This window comes from Denticeps clupeoides, chromosome 4, assembly GCF_900700375.1.
Source record: "Denticeps clupeoides chromosome 4, fDenClu1.1, whole genome shotgun sequence".
Lineage (NCBI taxonomy): Eukaryota > Metazoa > Chordata > Actinopteri > Clupeiformes > Denticipitidae > Denticeps > Denticeps clupeoides.
In genome coordinates, this window is record NC_041710.1 from 10,338,702 (window position 1) to 10,351,216 (window position 12,515).

The window sequence follows — 12,515 nt, forward strand, 5'->3', positions numbered from 1 at the left end:
ACGGATGCTGTTGGATCAAAACAACGTGGATCTAATTTGATTGGATGTCTTGCCGACAGCAAATTGAAAGATACAGAGCGTTCGGTAATAACATACGTTTTAATCTTTGGGTTTTCTGGGAAACAGCAAGTCTTGTCAAGTCAAACGGCTCAAGTCCAAGTGAAGTCACGAGTCAATGATGTTAAAGTCCAAGTCGAGTTGCAAGTCTCTTTACATTTTGTCAAGTCGAGTCTTAAGTCATCAAATTCATGACTCGAGTCCAAGTCATGTAACTCGAGTCCACACCTCTGCCTATAACTATAACACTCGTCGGCGTGACTGTGACGAGACCGATCCCGCTGTTTAAATGTGACCGCAGCCCAGCAGTGTGGAAAAAAAAACGCGTTTTGGGCGGTCCCGTCTCAGCTTCTGTACGCACGTGACCGGAAGTGCACACGCCGACTTGTGTTGTGGCTCGGCACGCACGTGTTGGTTTTAATCCTCCGATATCGGCATGTCCGAGCCTCAGATCGTTCCAGGGCAGTTTGATGATGCGGAGGACAGGTGTGTGAAGTGTGATCAGCACTTCTTTTTTTTTATCTACTATAGATGTGTATTTTGTGTGGTTGGTCTGTGACTTTTTTTTTTTTTGGTGGCGTTTAATGTGAAGTCTGCCTGTTTCACGCAGCGAGCCTACGACCAGCCCACAGACAGATCAGACATGCGCGGTGGAGACCGAAGTGAAGCAAATCAATTTGGACGCTGGATCATACGACAAGAGCGATGAAGAGCAGGAGTATGATGATGATGATGATGATGACGAGGAGGAGGACTGGGACTGGGTTGCGACCGGAGGGTGTAGTGACTTCACCAAGCGATACGCTGCGTCACGAACCGGGAGCACCCATCAGGTATGATCATGAGACGTCCGCTCCGTTATATCATGGAAAGAAATGTTAGAACGTGGAATGGATTGAAGTTCAGTTGTCCTGCAGATGAGTTTTTCCCTATCACGCTATCGTCAGCAGAGGTTGTACTGTGTTAAAATTTAAAGTATATGACTGTGGTTCATGGTCCAGGTGACGCATTCTTTTAAATTTTATCTTGCCAGGCAAATCCACAGAATCCAAGCAGCAAATCACTGAAGATGGCAACACCTACTGACAAGGTTTTGAGGAAATATGAACACAAGATTAATCTTGGTAATGGCTAATGCTGCACCAGAAGCCTTTACGTGGTCTTCGTTTTTTTGTAATTTCATCTTGTCCATGGTTGAATAGATTTGCCCTAACTGCTTTTCACCTTTCACAGATAAACTGAACTATGCAGATTCAGTTATCAACAAAGTTACTGTCATGCAGAAGCAGTTGCAGGCAGACACGTATGTAAAAAGAGTTGTATGTCAACTATATGTGAACTATATGTGAATTATTTAGTAACAAACGAACGGGGTGAAGGGTGTCAAGTACCAAGCCACCACATTTCCACTGAGGTCCCCTTGAGCAAGGCACTGTCCCCGCACACTGCTCCCTGGGTGCCTTTCATGGCTGCCCACGCGGTGATGGTTAAAAGCAGAGGACACATTTTGTTGTGTGCACTGGGTGCTCTGCTTTGTGTAACTTTCAAAATTCATTATGTGCCACAAAATAAATTATATAATGATAAAAAGCAGAACCGAACTTACACTTTGTCGCATTTTGTCCTCAGAAGGGAGACAAAGACATTTTGTTCACAGGATGCCATTAGTCATGCATTGCATGACATTATCTTTCACTATAAGTTTTGTGGGTGAAGTGAAATTTTCTGTCCTTTATACAACACACCCATTTTGTGGCAGAGCATGCATTTTAAAATAAGCACTTGTCACCCCATACAGACTGGCTTCTGACAATGGATACAAGATATCCAAAGGGACGTTTCATGCTCTCTTAATTTTTTTTTGTCTTAAGGGAAAATTAGTACTCGTAAGAATTGTATTACACTGAAAGTGATTATCATTCTACAATCACATTAACTTACCTAATGATTGTGAATATGCCACAGCTAAGGTCTCGAACTTAGGTAAAAGTTTCCTGAGAGTTTAAATTTACCTTTATAGCAGTAATACCCTTATTCTGAGCAATTTACAGTAGTTACAGGGACAGTCCCCCCTCAGGGATAAACATCTTGTTCATGAACACAATGGTAGTCGTAGTAGTTAAAATTTTGCACGCCCCTGTCAGTTATATAGATGGATTTGTTTTGTTATACCCTATTAAACAGTATGTTAGATACTATAAATATATATTATGTAGTTGTTTTCCAATAAAAAATGGGACATAATTTTATAATAATATTAATAAACTTTTTTTTCTTTTTTTTTTTGTTCTACGTTTTTTGTGTTTAGGTATCGCGTTAAAGATAAGTCAGACAGAGCAACTGTTGAGCAGGTGAGCCTGACTGTCCTGAACCATCACATTCTTTGCTACATAACCATTTCCTATATTTAATGTTTAATATTTAAATGTTTCATTTGATATCCAGGTCTTAGACCCAAGGACGCGCATGATTCTTTTCAAAATGCTCAGCCGAGGCGTCATCTCTGAGATCAATGGCTGCATCAGCACAGGGAAGGAGGTAAACACTTCCTCAAGTCAAATGTCAGGGTGTAGAAGAACCCTAATTCATATTGTTAGAGAACTAATCACAGAACTGTTTTAGCTGCTTTCATTAATAATGAATTTTCGATGTACACATGTATTTTTTTTCTTGTTTATTAGGCAAATGTCTACCATGCAACCACTGGAAAGGGCGAAAGCAGAGCGATCAAAATATATAAGACATCAATTCTACTGTTTAAGGACCGGGATAAATATGTCAGTGGGGAATTCAGGTAGTTTTCCCACATATAACGACACTATAGTACATGTGAGAGCTTGTACTAAATCCTTGTTGTTGTGAGAATGAAAAATATCAAATGACCATTGCTGTTTAGGTTCAGACATGGTTACTGCAAAGGGAACCCCCGGAAGATGGTTCGGACATGGGCAGAGAAGGAAATGAGAAATCTGATCAGGTGAGCTGATGTTCCATGTAGGTCTGAGTAATGCCAATGTGTTTTGCATTTTTAATGTCTGAATATGTAATGCCTGTGTCCTGTTAAATGTATCTATTCATTCTGTCCAGTATTTTGGTCATTCTGTCTTGTAGATACTTTTTTTTAACTACTGTAAGTGTAATCTAAGACCTCCTGATAACCACTTCTCTGATTGTCCTTCGGTCCTGTGATTGACAGGCTTCAGACCGCTGAGATACCCAGCCCAGAGCCGATCATGCTGCGGAGTCATGTTCTCATCATGGGCTTCATTGGCAAAAATGAAATGTAAGATCAGTATACAGTTGAGCTTTCCATAATTTCTCTAGCTCATTGTGTTATCCAGCAACCTACGTGTTCACATTTATCTGTCACGTTCTTATCTTAAAGAGGTTTTTGTCAGAAAATGGTCTCAGATACTCAAGCACTGTTTAAAAGGATTCGGGATCACCAAAATTCACAGTGCTATAGTGTTTGTACCTTTCCTGGCCATATTTGAATCATAATTTGCACCATAAACCTAGTAACCGGTTATGCATTGAAATATGCATTAAAATGTGTGCATTTCAGCTGAACAATCAACGTGTATGTGATCAATTTTGAAGTTTAAACCAGTATCTATCAAAAATGGGAAAGCAATTAGAGCATTACTTGGACTTAATTTTTTTAATCCACTATTCTATATTTCTGTTAATTAGGCCCGCCCCACTGCTGAAGAATGCAGCTCTCTCCGAATCCAAGGCACGAGAACTGTACCTGCAGGTCATCCAGAACATGCGTAAGATGTACCAGGAGGCCCGTCTGGTGCATGCGGACCTCAGCGAGTTCAACATGCTGTAAGTGGAGGCTCAGTAGTCTTCACACACCATGAAACTTGGTGTGTGAAACTTGAATGAATCAGTCTGACAACCTTTGTTTTGTTTTTTGTTTTTTTTGGGGGGCGTGTAGGTACCATGATGGTGACGCCTACATCATTGATGTATCTCAGTCAGTGGAACACGACCACCCCCACGCCTTGGAGTTTTTACGGAAGGACTGTAGCAATGTCAACGGTGGGTGGCACCAGAAATAAAGGCTCCACAAAAGGCTCAGTTTTGAAAAATATACAGACTGCACTCGAGTATTTAAACCACCCAGGGAGCAGATTGTGAGCGAGAAAAATGTCAAGCGTCAAGTGGGTTTTGACAGTTCGTGCTCAGTGTGTCCTTTCAGCATGTATGATTAGATAACAGTGCACATTGTCTCCATGGCAGCAAACCTCCACCTTTGCAGGGTCACAGTTGCATGCATTAGGCTATTTTTGTAAAATGGACATGTCCTTTGCACAGACTTCTTCCTGAAGCGCGGCGTGGCAGTGATGACAATGCGCGAGCTGTTTGAGTTCATCACAGACCCCTCAATCACCAGCGATAACATCAACCAGTACCTGGAAAAGGTCAGGATCTGGCCTTTTTTCACAGAAATGTAATGTTTGTGGGTGTTCACAGCAGATTGTGTTCTCTTATTTATTTCATGATCAGAATGTGGACGTTACAGCATATGTCTTATATAAGACATGTTTTTTTGTTGCTGTTGATGCTGCATTGCATTTAAAGCTGGCTAATAATCCAACTTAAACAATACAGTTCAGTTTCCAGTTGTATCCAGATGAGGTAGGTAGATAGAATTTTTGTCTTTGTGCAATGTTATGTGCAAAATACAGAAAGAGAGAGAATTTGTCTTAGTGCATGCGTGCAAGCCTGTCCGGACGAAGCAGTCCATGCGCCGTTGTGATGTACTGTGGGGAAGGAAAAACATTGATTTGTGCAACAAATGCTATAAACTCGCTCAAAAGTAAATCTATATTCTAATGAATGATTTTTCCATCTGTTGCATTTTTTATTACTACCTTATGTATGGCGAAAGCGTGTTTTGAGTAACCTATCAGTGTGTGTGAGTGTGAGTGTGTGTGTGGGGCGCGCAGTAGAGGGAGAGATGAGGACGGATGAATTACGTGAGAGATCTTGGTGTATTTGCCTCGTCACTATCGAGTCATAACACAAATAATTACAAATAATGTACGTTCTAAGAAGTGCTAATGTTAGTTAGCAATCATAAAAATACGATACCTTGTAGAAGCTCTGAGTCTGCTTGGAGAAGTGCAGTTTACGTGAGGATTTGTTCGGTTAAGGTGCTGTAACATTGACAAAGTACTTTTATGGTAGGCCAGGTCCATTTTTCAGTGTATACACTGCACTACATTGTCCACCTTACGCTGTGTAAAATGGTCCCGCTCTTTAGACATTTTATGCCTTTTACACACACCAGTATCTTCATTTTCCGCCATTGCCATAGAGCTCGAAATAAATCGCGCCTCATTAAATCTTCGAAATGCGCTTCAGTTAAAACAGTCCGTGTAAAACAATGATACCGGTGGTGCGATACGATAATAGATGGACTTTGGTGATGAATTAAACGAAGCCTCGAGGCAAAGAATTTTCCTCGAACATTTTTTATAATCGAATCATTCTAGTTACTCGAATAATGGTTTCAGCCCTACACGTGGTAATTAAAACTCCCAGAAATACATTGTGATGTGAATTATCATGTTAATGGGGAGAAATTGCAATTAGTGTGAGATTTATATGCTGTATTTTTCCCCTCATTAAACAAATGAGACTGAGCCCTGGACAAGTCTCTCTGCAACTTTGACTATATGCCGCTGAAGCTGGACATGGTGGAGTGGAGGTTAGCGGCATGGCTTCATGGTGCCGTGGTGGTGTGCAGGGCTTGTATATTCCCCAGTCCTCAGGTTTCTCCAATTTAGGAAAACAAGGCCTCAGTTAACCGCAGATTGTGTCACTGCAGGCAATGGAGATCGCTTCTGAGAGAACACCGGAGGAACGGTCAAACCAGGATAAAGTGGATGAGGCGGTGAATAGCATAGCATTTTTTAATTCAGCTTCTCTTGTGCTCCATTAGGCCATCTCATGCCCTGTTGTGGTCTTATTTCAGGTGTTTAAGAATGCCTACATCCCAAGAACACTTACAGAAGTCAGCCATTATGAACGTGATGTGGACTCTATGATGAAGATCAAAGATGAAGATGCATCCTTGAACACACAGCATGACACCGTGAGTCGCATACCCCACTTCATGAATTTTGATCTGTGTTTGTGATTTCATAATAATGCTAAATCACATATTGTCTTTTTATTGTGTGTGTACAGATCCTCTACCAGACAGTGACAGGACTGAAAAAAGATCTGTCTGGGGTTCAGACAGTAAGCACCACTATATATTTGATTGATTTGAATAACGCTTTAGGGTTCCTGCTGTTTGAATTTGCATGAACTATAGTAACATTACAGAAAGACAGTTTAAATTTTAGATGTTACATGCAAGTTTTGAAAAATAGGTTCAGGGCAGGGTAAAAAAAAGCAATGGCAATCCCAAAACAAGAAGCATTGTTCTTTTAACCCGGGATGGCAAGTAAGATTCACTGTGTGTTTAAATGTCTTTGTGTTGGCAGAGTAACTTCTCATCAGTTCATCCGTTAGAGTACAAAAAAATAACCTGCTCTGTCCCATGCTAGAGTGCAACAGCACCCATTTCCTCCGAGTTCATCTAAACTGCCTGATTCATCATACTGCTGCTGTAGACAGTGGATGTCGGATTGTTGAATGAATTTTGCTTTTGGCCCATCCAAGGTCCCCTCATTACTAGAACACTGCAGTAAGGATGGAAGTTCAGCCTCAGAGGAAGAGGAGGAGGAGGAAGAAGGGGAAGATGACAGTTCTGCTGGTGAAGAAGAAGGGGCTGCATGTGGCTCAACCCCACTGGACAGAAAGGTGAGTGGTGAAAGTGAAATTTTATTTTATGTTCATAACCTGAAGCCTAAATGTAGTGCAGTTTTCTCAATGCACTATAGTTGTAATACTTTTCACTTGCTGGGGTTGTTTAAAAGTTGTCGTCTTGACTAGTGCTTCAGTTGTGACTGGAGATGATGATCAGTAATTAATAATATTCATTTAAGTAATACAATTTCTGAGGTAGGACTCATTTTGAACTCTTTCCAGATATGAACTTACAGTGGGCACCAGGTTCCAATGTCTAGTTCTCACACTAAAGTGGCAGCTAAACCGGCTCCTGGGAGTCCGTGATTGGTGTCGCTGCAATAACACTCATACAACAAAACTGAAATGCTGAGCTACGCAGCAGTAATGGTGCCAGCTGAGTAACAATGTTCTATTCAAGTCCACCTTCTGTCTTCTCTTAGGAAAGAAAGAAACTGGTAAAAGAAGCCCAGAGGGAGAAAAGAAAAAATAAAGTTCCAAAGCATGTGAAAAAGCGCAAGGAGAAAATAGCGAAGAGGAAGAAGGGAAGATGACGAGACTGAGTCGTTCATTTTAAAACATGCAAATTCACCATGTCTTACATGTTTACCAAGTTGACTCTTCACGCTACTTGTGTCTTCCACAAAGTGGAACAATAAAAATACATTCTTTTACATTTTAACATGACTTTAATTGAATGACTATTTAACACATGACTAAAATTCCTTTATATTTACAATGCTTTGATAAAATCCAGTTTTAAATGGCATTTCATTTCTGTAGTTCTTATTTTATTAGCACATTTGACAGCAAAAAAATAAGAGCAAAGTATGAGAGGTATCCACAATATGTTTTATTTTAGGAATAATTTTAATGTACATGAATGACAGCTAAAAGTTTTGAGAATTACACAAATACTTGATTTCCCAAAGTTTGCTGCTTCAGTGTTTTTAGATCTTTTTGTCAGTTGTTTCTGTGGTGTACTGAAATATTTTTAAAAATTACAATGGGATCAGATTTGTGCCAAAATTTTGAAACAAAACGTTCCTAATATCAAACAAAAATATGACGTTGAAATGTAAAATAAAAGGCTGAAATTTTGTCAACAGGCATTTTTGCTTTCATCTTGCTCTTTTTCATTTTTGCCTGTGAGACTTCTCAGTTACACTGCTTCTCACTCACCTGCCTGCTGCCATTCATGAGCAAGCTCTGCACTGGTGGCACCCCGATCTTGCAGCTGAATCCTCTATAGGAGACGGCCTTCTTCACAACACTTGAACCTCTATATTATCTGATAAATAATTGAAGATTTTTATGCAAGACAAAGATGTGTTTCCTTGCATCATGTGTTCTTTTCAAGCATCGCCCTCCTTTTAAGTTCATTTTCATGGTAAAGAGGGACTTTGCAATTCATCTGATCACTCTTCATAACATTCTGGAGAATGCAAATTGCCATAATGAAAAGGGAAGGAGCAAAATTTGTGAAAACCAGTATTTTTTTTTTTTTTTTTAAGATACGACTGTACAGCTGTTATTGTAAACCTGGGCATCATTTTATCTCACATTTTTGTAATTTACAATGTCACATGACCGGGTTCTGCACATGGCTGAATGAGAGATGGAACTGTTAAACACTTTTCGCAAATTACCATTAATCTGTGCACTGTGGCATAAATGCAGTTCTGCACTTGCGGTGACGTTACAGATGCAAGAAGTAATTGTGCTTATGTATTAAACTTGCCCTTTGACCTCTTGCCTATTATTACAGTATTCCCTTTCTTGGACCATTAATGTGTAGATATAAAAAAAAAAAACTTGAGATTTGATTTACAACTGGTTTTGACTACATGCTGCAGTCTGAAACGATCTGTCTGCTGAAACAGGCGCCTTTACTTTAGCGGATGCCCTCAACGTAGTTAGCCGGCAGCATCCCGGAGTGTCCGGTCCTCTGCACCGTGCCATACAGCCAGCCTTCATCGATGGGCTGCACAAACTGGATGATATCCCCATCGCGGAAGGAGACCTCGTCGCAGTCCCGGGCCGCGTAGTCGTACATGGCTCTGTACACGCTCTACACAGGAGAGAGGGTCTGGTGAAGCCGGCTTCAAGGTCCCACTTACAACAGGTCGCTGAGGTGGCTGAGCGTGATGGGTGGACTCACCATAGTGTGGTGTGACCGAAGTTGCAGTGACCGCAAGGAATGCATGCTGGTCTGGTGCATGTAACTGTTTCCTTGCATGTGTCCGCTGGAGTAATATGCGCCAGGAAGCACAGGAGCTGCACCAGAGATGTCACAGGTGACATTCCACACCATTACAATGAGCCGGTGTTCAAATCAATGAACATAAAAGTGAAAAAGTTTATTTTTTTGTCATTGTGGATCAAAGCAAGCCCAGCACATGGTGACACAACAAAATGTGTCCTCTGCTTTTAACCATCACCATTGGTGAGCAGTGGGCAACCATGACAGGTGCCCGGGGAGCAGTGTGTGGGTACGGTGCTTTGCTCAGTGGCACCTTGGCGGTTTGGTATGTGAGCTTGTTCACTAGTTTGTTCACAGAACAACAAACTGGTGCTGATAACTAAAACCACAGAATCACAACACAGAGTTGGTTGCCTAAATCATTTTAGAAACTGCTCGTCCTTGTTGGTTTCAAAGACAATATTGTTTGTTTTCTTTTTAATAAAAATACCAATTTTAGTTTGTGTGATTCCACTATATTGCAACAAAGTGATTGCTTGGCTGGAAAATGACTATAATCTACACTGCGCTGGTTCCAAATTTCTTACAAATTGCAGCTTTTTTTTGTCTTCAGTAGAATGGAGGGCACAATAACTGCACTGTCCCCATCCGCTGGAAACGCACGAGAGCGCGCGTCTCTTGGTGCCGGTCCCAGGCCCGGGTAAATGGGGAGGGTTGCGTCAGGAAGGGCATCTGGCTTAAAACTGGCTTTGCCAGGTCGATTTTACGGACAACCAGACTGGCTGACAGGAGCAGCCGAAAGAAGAAGAAGGATGCGCTTCTCCAATAGAAACCTTTTTTTTTAATTTTTTTTAAACATATGAGCATGCTATGAATACCCACCTACAATGATTCCAGGCCTTCGGTCCGTGTCTGAGATGTACTGCTGTACGCTCTTCTCTGTTGTGTTTACATCGGCCTGCACATTTGGTTTCACTTGAGCTCTTACTATGTATGATGTCCTCACACCTTGAGAAAGACCTTGTCCTCCCATCACCTCAAAGTCTTTATGATACTTTACCTGTAATAAATGTAAATGCCATTTCAGTTGAAAATAGTGCTGAAGGGCACAAAACCCATGCTTACATTACTGATCTGATCCTGTGTCCTCTTCAGCCTCTGAAGCTCAGGCGTGTCCATGACAAAGTTGAAGCCCCGCCCCTTGCTTTCCTCAAAGTCTTTTCTATACCTCACCTGTGAAATCGTGAGAAATTATTAATATCGAATCATGTCGCCGTCCACATTTACAGACACTGACGTGTGGCAAATGTGCTGCTATTATTTCGAGTGTTTTTCTTGGCGAAGCCCCACAGCACAGATCTGGCACCGAGGTCCAGGCCGCCAGGTGGAGATGCCAGTGGGATTCTTCAGCTCACCACAGAGTCGACAGCTGCCCTGCCTGCCTCCATGCTGACCTCTGAGCATCACACCCTCTCTCCCACCGGCACACGCTCACTTTGTCCCACTTCCTATTGACGCACTACACTAATGTCAGGAACCGAATACACCTCGCCCTGAACAAACAAGCGAAAGAAATCTTGTATGCGAGCTCAGGAGACGGGTCGTCCCGGGGTCAACAGTGCACCCACCTGACTCTGCAGTTCGCTCTGCTGCCTCAACCGCAGATTCTCCGGCGTGTCTGCCACAATGGTAAATGTTTGTTTTGGGTAGTGTCTGAAGTCAAGAAAATTATATATATATATATATATACACACACACACACACACACACACACACACACACACACACACACACACACACACACACACACACACTGTATAGATAATGCAAGATAATAGATCACAATCCTAAAGTCTGATTTCTCAGTCCTCTCTACGTACGCATTACAGTAGGGCTTCTTTTCGTAGCCTTTGTAGTTGTTCATGTTGAGGGTCATTCGGCAGACTTCGCAGTGGAAACATCCTTTGTGCCAGCACTAGATATTTTGACATCATTATTATTATCATCATTATTTTTTTTGCTTAATCAACCTTTGTTTCAGTAAAGATGAAACAATTTTATAGATTGGTTTATAAAAGTAAAAGTAATATAAAAAATTTTTTTTTTACCTTATCCAGGCAATTTACTTTTTCTGTTGCGTAGACAATTTTGCCACAGCGTGAGCATGACGGGTTCATTTCAGCTGCACGTTAATTTCCAGAGGATTCATTCAAATTTTTATATTTCAAAATTCCAATGAATCTCGTCCTTGTTATATACTAATGCGCACTTGCTCCTGTTCCGTGTCCGTCCACCCGAGTAACAGCGTGGGAGCCTGGAGAGCAGCGTGAGGAAACCGGGCCAAGCCAAACCCATCACACCCATCCCTATCAACAGCAAGCAACACTCTCTCTCACACTCACTCTCTCACCTTCTCACTCACTCACTCTCTAACTCACTCACTAACTTAATCTCTCACACTCTTTCACCCACACTCTCTCACACACTCACTTTTTCATTCACTCACTCACTCCCTCACTCATTCTCTCTCACCCACCCACTCACCCTCTCACTCTCTAACTCACTCACTAACTTAATCTCTCACACTCTTTCACCCACACTCTCTCACACACTCACTTTTTCATTCACTCTCTCACTCATTCACTCTCTCTCTCTCACTCCCTCACTCACTCACTCTCTCTCTCTCACTCCCTCACTCACTCACCCTCTCACTCTCTAACTCACTCACTAACTTAATCTCTCGCAGTCTTTCACCCACCCTCTCTCTCACACACTCTCTTTTTCACTCACACTCACTCACTCACTCACTTTCTCACTCACTAAATGTTGGTATAATTATGATTATAATTAACACATTATAAAATTATAACATTTGCACACGCCACACATGGAACATGTTTGAAATACTGATGTTAAAGCAATTTAAACCGTATTCTTTCCTTTTTTACTGAAGCCAATTAGCCATCCATATCCATATAACAGTTTTATTTATTTTTAATTACTAAAATAAATGATTAAATAAATAATAAATAACAAACCCTGTCCATAGTTCAGTAATATTTCAGTAGGCCTGGGGTCATTACTCTGACTTGGCTTGCATCAACTGATTGATGTGCACGCCATCCAATTAACTTTACTGATGGCCGCACTTCTACCTGCAAGAAAAGGTTGACAACTCAAAGATTACACACATAGAAAAAGAAAAAAGACTACATGCTATGCATGTTCCAGTCATGGTGAACTGGCAATGCATGGAATGAATACACCAAACCCCACAAAATATTCCACACAATAAATATAATTTAGAGTAATATTGAAATGAGAGACCAACAAAAATCCAACATAAAGTGCCTACGCGCTGCTCAGTCCTGTTTCCAAAATGATTTTTTTTTGCATTTTCATGAGAGATGTTGGTCCAAATCTACAATCTACACACATAGTTTGT

General features: G+C 41.3%; 2 protein-coding genes across 3 annotated transcripts; one reads left to right on the forward strand and one right to left on the reverse strand.

The window, feature by feature from the left end:
- Positions 1–415: 415 nt before the first annotated feature.
- On the forward strand, positions 416–7,549 carry riok1 (RIO kinase 1 (yeast)). The gene is made up of 17 exons (XM_028978192.1): positions 416–543; positions 668–890; positions 1,091–1,181; positions 1,291–1,360; positions 2,366–2,408; positions 2,503–2,595; positions 2,739–2,851; positions 2,954–3,034; positions 3,254–3,340; positions 3,751–3,888; positions 4,001–4,104; positions 4,381–4,487; positions 5,900–5,965; positions 6,047–6,166; positions 6,262–6,315; positions 6,742–6,882; positions 7,311–7,549. The coding sequence occupies exons 1-17, from the start codon at positions 494–496 to the stop codon at positions 7,419–7,421; spliced, it is 1,692 nt and encodes a 563-aa protein (XP_028834025.1). The 5' UTR covers positions 416–493; the 3' UTR covers positions 7,422–7,549.
- A 773-nt stretch (positions 7,550–8,322) lies between these two features.
- On the reverse strand, positions 8,323–11,521 carry nebl (nebulette). 2 transcript variants are annotated; one of them, XM_028978193.1, is made up of 7 exons: positions 11,179–11,521; positions 10,951–11,045; positions 10,699–10,783; positions 10,196–10,303; positions 9,953–10,130; positions 9,029–9,144; positions 8,323–8,938 (listed from the first exon to the last, which is right to left on the reverse strand). In XM_028978193.1, exons 1-7 carry the CDS (start codon positions 11,245–11,247, stop codon positions 8,762–8,764), a joined length of 828 nt encoding a protein of 275 aa, XP_028834026.1. In that variant the 5' UTR covers positions 11,248–11,521; the 3' UTR covers positions 8,323–8,761. The 2 variants fall into 2 exon arrangements, with proteins under 2 accessions (XP_028834026.1, XP_028834027.1); XM_028978194.1 differs by lacking the exon at positions 11,179–11,521 and having other exon boundaries at positions 10,699–10,748.
- Between the last annotated feature and the right edge of the window lie 994 nt (positions 11,522–12,515).